Raw genomic sequence first — 5,267 nt, 5'->3', positions numbered from 1 at the left:
TAGAATTCAATGACACCCTTATTTCCTAAAGGAAACTGATACATGCACAAACTAATCTTGGCAATTGTATATACCATTCAGGCCACTAAAAACTTCCTGTACCACAACTACAACAAAGCAAGCCCCAAAGGGTACATGTATGTATGATGTGCCAGGTTGTTTTCAGGGAACACAACATTTATATCCTGAATTTTTTCTAGGTACGTTCTAGATAGTATAAATAAATAACACTTGTCAATTTCATTTGTAACCAAATTATTAGTCATACTATCTGAAGCATTCTGGTAGAAAAATTCCATCTGACTTTTCCTCCTCATAAGAATGGGCTCTGAAAAAAAAAAAATACACGATTCTGGTACAAAAATGTTGATGTATACCGGTACTTTAGCATGAATGCAAAAAAATCAATGTTCGATTTCTCTGCCAGTATTTATAGTTCATATTCAATAAGAGATATATACAGTGTAAAATTTCAATGAGCTGCCCTTCGTAAAAATAATGTCCACAAGTTGTTAAATCAACATTAATTTTATTCAGACCAACAAAGTTATTGCCATGGCTAAAATAGTCATGCCATTCAAAGTACCCACAGTAACAAAGCTTTGAAAATTGTAACAAAAACAATTATTCAGTCTTTCATCAGTGCTGTTATTCAAAATATAAAGTCAATCTTGGCCCTTGCTTGTTTATACACTGAAGCACAGTCACAAAACTCTATTTCTGCATTGATTACCATGCAGATTGTCATGGCCAACTCCATTGGTTTGCAGGTGGGGGATTTTGAAGGGGTTCCCATGGTTGCCATTCTTGCATTTTCTTCGCTAAGGAGAACTCATCCTCTGCCTACAAATGGAAAATACATGTAAAAGTGAAACTTTGCAATGTATGTGAACATGTATTACATGTTAAAACAAAAAACAAAGCAACCATCAAGGAAGGGTAGAGAAAGTATGCATTGGTTAAAATCATTTCGAGGGTCAGTGATTGGCAAATTTAGACAAACCTTTCATTTGGTGTTTTTTCTTTTGACTGTTAACATTTAACTAACTTCAAGATTTCTGTCCCCAGATAATTTTAGACAGCATATATACAAGAAGCTTTATTCAAGTTTTGATACAACAGCAGATCAAAGTGAACATCAATTTTAAGTCAGATACGATCAGTCTTCACACCTCCTTTAAGTCACAGTTCATTGTATTGAAATTCCATTGCTCTCATAATATTTTTGTCACCTGTTTAATAACTTCTTCAATTTGTCCAGCTCCAAGTTTCTTCTCCAGTGTTGATATGTCATTTTCCTAAACAAAACACAGTTTTTGTACTTTAAATGACCACCCACTTGCAAAGTTCACAACTGCAAGGTGGGGGGGGGGGGGGGGGAAACCAGGAACATTGTGAGAATACCAATCACATATCAAATGAAGACAAAACCAGCTGGTAATGACATGCATGCAACCCACATGGCTAAGAAATCAACAAATGATCTAAAAATTTTCACTTATAATTCAACAGTTTCTGGGATTTGAAATTTGAACCTGCCTGTTACAGTTTAGCTTTATGAAAATTCATTTCCGTCGAAAGTTTGAACACACTTAGGTTTGACACTTACCCGAGAGTCACATTTTTTCTTTGCCCTGTGGTTGTGACAACCAAATTCTCAAATTTGTCATTTCATTTACCAAGCTTAAAATGAACCATCTTTCTCCCTCTTTCAGTGCTTAAAAAAACTTGAATTTCAGCTTGCCCTTCAGATAAGCAGGTCTCAAATTTTGCTTGCCTCGGGCACTTGTATGCTCATCCTAGCTTACTTTCAGTATGATTTAGTCAGTAGATGACTTGCCTAGGCTCTTGCTCATTATGCAAGTAAGCATGAATGGCAGGAAAATGTACTTGTCCCGGAAGACCAGATAACACGTTTTTTTTAGCCCTGTACATTTCTACACAGGACCATGTACCATGCTTTTCCCCCTGTCTCCGAACAGGATGCTTTAACATTGCATGTTAATTTGTTCAAATTAAACAGCAGTCTGTACTTAACATACCTGCTCCACAAGACCTAGTCTTTGTTTGGTAATCTGTTCTGTATGTATTCGGTACTGAGCATTTTGTGGCATGTTTCCCAGCACCTTCAATGTATCTTTATACAATTTTGTAAGAGCCTTTCAAGAAAGAAATTCAAATTAAAAGATATTTCTTATGCACTGATTGGTTAATTTTTACTATCCACTACAGATAAATTTCTGCAAACTACTGTGTTTTTTTTTATAGCCACAAATTGTATCAGTCTAAACAGGAGTTCTTTAGTCAGATGAACAATCAGAATGATATTACACAGATTGGGAATATTAACTTGTGTTGTGTGACTGACTCACTCTCTTGACAATTCAAGTTAAGTTGTGAGCCTACTTGGTCACTTCTACCAGTTCTTTCTATATTTGTATTTAACATTGGTATTCTTTAGCCTGCAGATCACTTTAAAGCTCTAGAGCCTTAACAGCTTTTAACATTTTGTGGCAGCTTTAATTTTGTGGCAGCAAAATTCCCCTGCATTAGCCTTGCATTGATGCTCACGGCCAATATGAATGAGGCCTATTCAGCTTCTCTCCCATTCGAAACTTGAATCTCCCTCATCTGGTTTGCAGTGTTTTTGCATTATTTTTGGTATCATCATCATCAATTCTCGTCGCGCCAGTAGGCGCATAAGGCTGTCACGTTTTCTGTCCAACACTGCCTGTCCTGTGCCACTGCTTTGGCTACCTCCCAGCTTGCCCACCCTGCCTTGTTTCTTTCCTTTTCCACTGTCCTTCTCCAAGTTGTCCTCGGCCTCCCTCTTGCTCTTCGTCCTTCTGGTGTCCATCCCAATGCTGTGAAGCAGTCATTTGCACCTTCTCTCCTGAGTATGTGTCCCAGCCAGTTCCACCTTCTTCGTCGTACCTCGCAGCTTATGGCGTTGACCTCTGCCATTTCAACCACTCTCTTCTTTTGTTTGCTGCCATCTAATTCTCAGTATCCGTTCATCAGCTTTAGTGATCTTCCATGTTTCACAGCCATATAGCAGGACCGGTCGAACTAAAGTCTTGAATAGGCGTATCTTGGTTCTCCTTCCTTACTCAGTCCTCAGTGTCTTACACTTTCTTGCATTAAGTTTGAGGCCTACTCTGGCTGCTTCCTCTGCCAATCTCCTAGTCTTTTCTTGCAAGTCACTAATCTTGGATGACAGTAGTGCAATATCATCTGCAAAGTCAAGGTCCTCCAGCACCGTTGTGAAATTCCACCGTATTCCTCTTCTCCTGTCTGCTGTTACCTTTCTCATGGTCCAATCTAAGGCCAGTAAGAATAAGAATCCTGACATCACACACCCCTGCTTTACTCCAGACCTGATCTTAAACCATTCTGATGTCCCACTTCCATCAACAACTGCACACTCGAAGCCCTTGTATATGCCTGCGATCACTCTCACCATCTTCCGTGGTATCCCATAGCTTTTCATGATGTTCCATAGGCTTTCTCTGTGTACCGAATCAAAGGCTTTTTCAAAATCCACAAAGTCCACGTACAGACCCGTCCTCCACTCATTTGCCTGCTACAAGATGTTTCTTAGTATAAATATCTGTTCAGTTGTACTTCTCTTTGATCTAAACCCAGCCTGCTCCTTTCGAAGCTTCTTGTCTACACCTCTCTTGATCCTCTCTAGCAGCATCCTACAGAATATCTTACTAATGACGGGTAGTAAAGTCACTCCTCTCCAGTTGTTACAATCCCGCAAATCACCTTTCTTAAATATCTTAACAACCAGTCCCTTCTTCCAGATTTCCGGCCACCTCTCGGTCTCCCAAAGCCGGTTATAGCATCTCGTCAACCTATGTGCAGTGTCTTCCATGTCCGCTCTCAATAACTCTGGGCCCACTTCATCTACTCCAGGCGCTTTCCCAGGCTTTGTCCCCTTTAGTGCGTCCTTTACCTCTTGTAATCGCCAACTTCCTAAATCTATCACCCTGATCTCTTCCGGTTCTTCTATCTCATCATCTTCCACAGGATTCACTGGGTCATCTCTGGTTAATATTTCACTAAAGTGCTCTACCCATCTCTGCAGCCTCTCTTGCATTTCTGTCTTAAGCACTCCCTGTTTGTCCTTCACGCCTACTTCTTGTCTCCTCCGTTCCCCAGCTATTGTCTTGGTTATGCTGTATAGTTCCTTATTTCTACCATTCTCAGCGGCCTTTTCTGCTGCTGCAGCCTTCTTCTCTATCCAATTCCTCTTATCCTCCCTAGCACTCCTTTTCACTTCCTTGTTCTTCGCATCATATTCCTTTCTCCTTCTCTGTTTTAGTCGTTCCGACCTAGCACCCTCCATTTTTTGTTTCGCCTCTTTCCTCTCCTTGATCTTTTCCCACGTTTTGTCACCTATCCATGGTTTGCTCTGCTTTTTAGACCTCCCGATAACTTTCTTTGCAGCATCCCTATACGTTGCCAATATCAGATCGTGCTCTTCCTCCGGATCTTCTATATCACCTAGGGCTTCAAACCTGTTCCTCACGATGTTATATCTCCTACGGATCTCTTCACTTTGCAGCTTGCATACGTCAAACCTTTCCCTTGCTATCGTTTTCCCTTTAATCCTTGCCAACTTCAATCTTATTCTGGTTCTCACAAGGTAGTGGTCACTGTATACATCTGCTCCTCTCATAACTCTGGTGTCCAGGATTGATGTTCTCATGCGTCCATTCACTAAGACATTATTTTTGGTATGGTTTGCAGAAATTTATATTTTAACTTGCGGTATTACGGTTTAAGAAGACTAAGTGGTTTGCTGTCTCATAAATTTTAGGTCACAGTTATCGGTGAAAAAAGTACCTCCAAACCTCTGCGGTGTTGCATTTTCACTTGGGTCCTTGATTCTCGGTCAAGCTATTGTCCAAGCAAGCCTTGCGGTTTGTTATTTCAGCCTTTTTCAGTTAATATTTAATATGTTTAACCGTTTTATCCAAATGTTGAATTGTTGACAACAACAACAACAACAACAACTTTATTTGCACCCTTTACATTGACTTCCCGGGCTGGGAATCTTTGGCTCGAATGTCTTATCTATGTTGTTAAATTAGCAAGAGCGATATGTGTCTCGTCAAATTATGAGAAACAGTTTGGTTAATAAATGCGATCTAACAAGGTCAAAATGGTGGACCTATAGTCTTGGTGACAGCACCTTTCACATTTTTAACTGCAGTTTCGGTAATTTGGTAAATTACAATGCTGTATTGTGGCTTTTT

At 39.9% G+C, this 5,267-nt stretch overlaps 2 protein-coding genes across 2 annotated transcripts; both read right to left on the bottom strand.

The window, feature by feature from the left end:
* Positions 1 to 509: 509 nt before the first annotated feature.
* LOC144640502 (NADH dehydrogenase [ubiquinone] 1 alpha subcomplex subunit 5-like) lies at positions 510 to 2,199 on the bottom strand. The gene is made up of 3 exons (XM_078499614.1): positions 2,043 to 2,199; positions 1,233 to 1,298; positions 510 to 843 (listed from the first exon to the last, which is right to left on the bottom strand). Exons 1-3 carry the CDS (start codon positions 2,112 to 2,114, stop codon positions 745 to 747), a joined length of 237 nt encoding a protein of 78 aa, XP_078355740.1. The 5' UTR covers positions 2,115 to 2,199; the 3' UTR covers positions 510 to 744.
* A 1,384-nt stretch (positions 2,200 to 3,583) lies between these two features.
* On the bottom strand, positions 3,584 to 4,717 carry LOC144640503 (uncharacterized). Its single transcript, XM_078499615.1, has one exon. It carries the CDS (start codon positions 4,715 to 4,717, stop codon positions 3,584 to 3,586), a length of 1,134 nt encoding a protein of 377 aa, XP_078355741.1.
* Between the last annotated feature and the right edge of the window lie 550 nt (positions 4,718 to 5,267).

The sequence above is a fragment of the Oculina patagonica genome, unplaced genomic scaffold (genome assembly GCF_052425735.1).
Source record: "Oculina patagonica isolate OP01 unplaced genomic scaffold, crgOcupat unplaced313, whole genome shotgun sequence".
Lineage (NCBI taxonomy): Eukaryota > Metazoa > Cnidaria > Anthozoa > Scleractinia > Oculinidae > Oculina > Oculina patagonica.
Note: the sequence above shows the minus strand (reverse complement) of the source record. Positions and strands in the feature narration are given on the sequence as shown.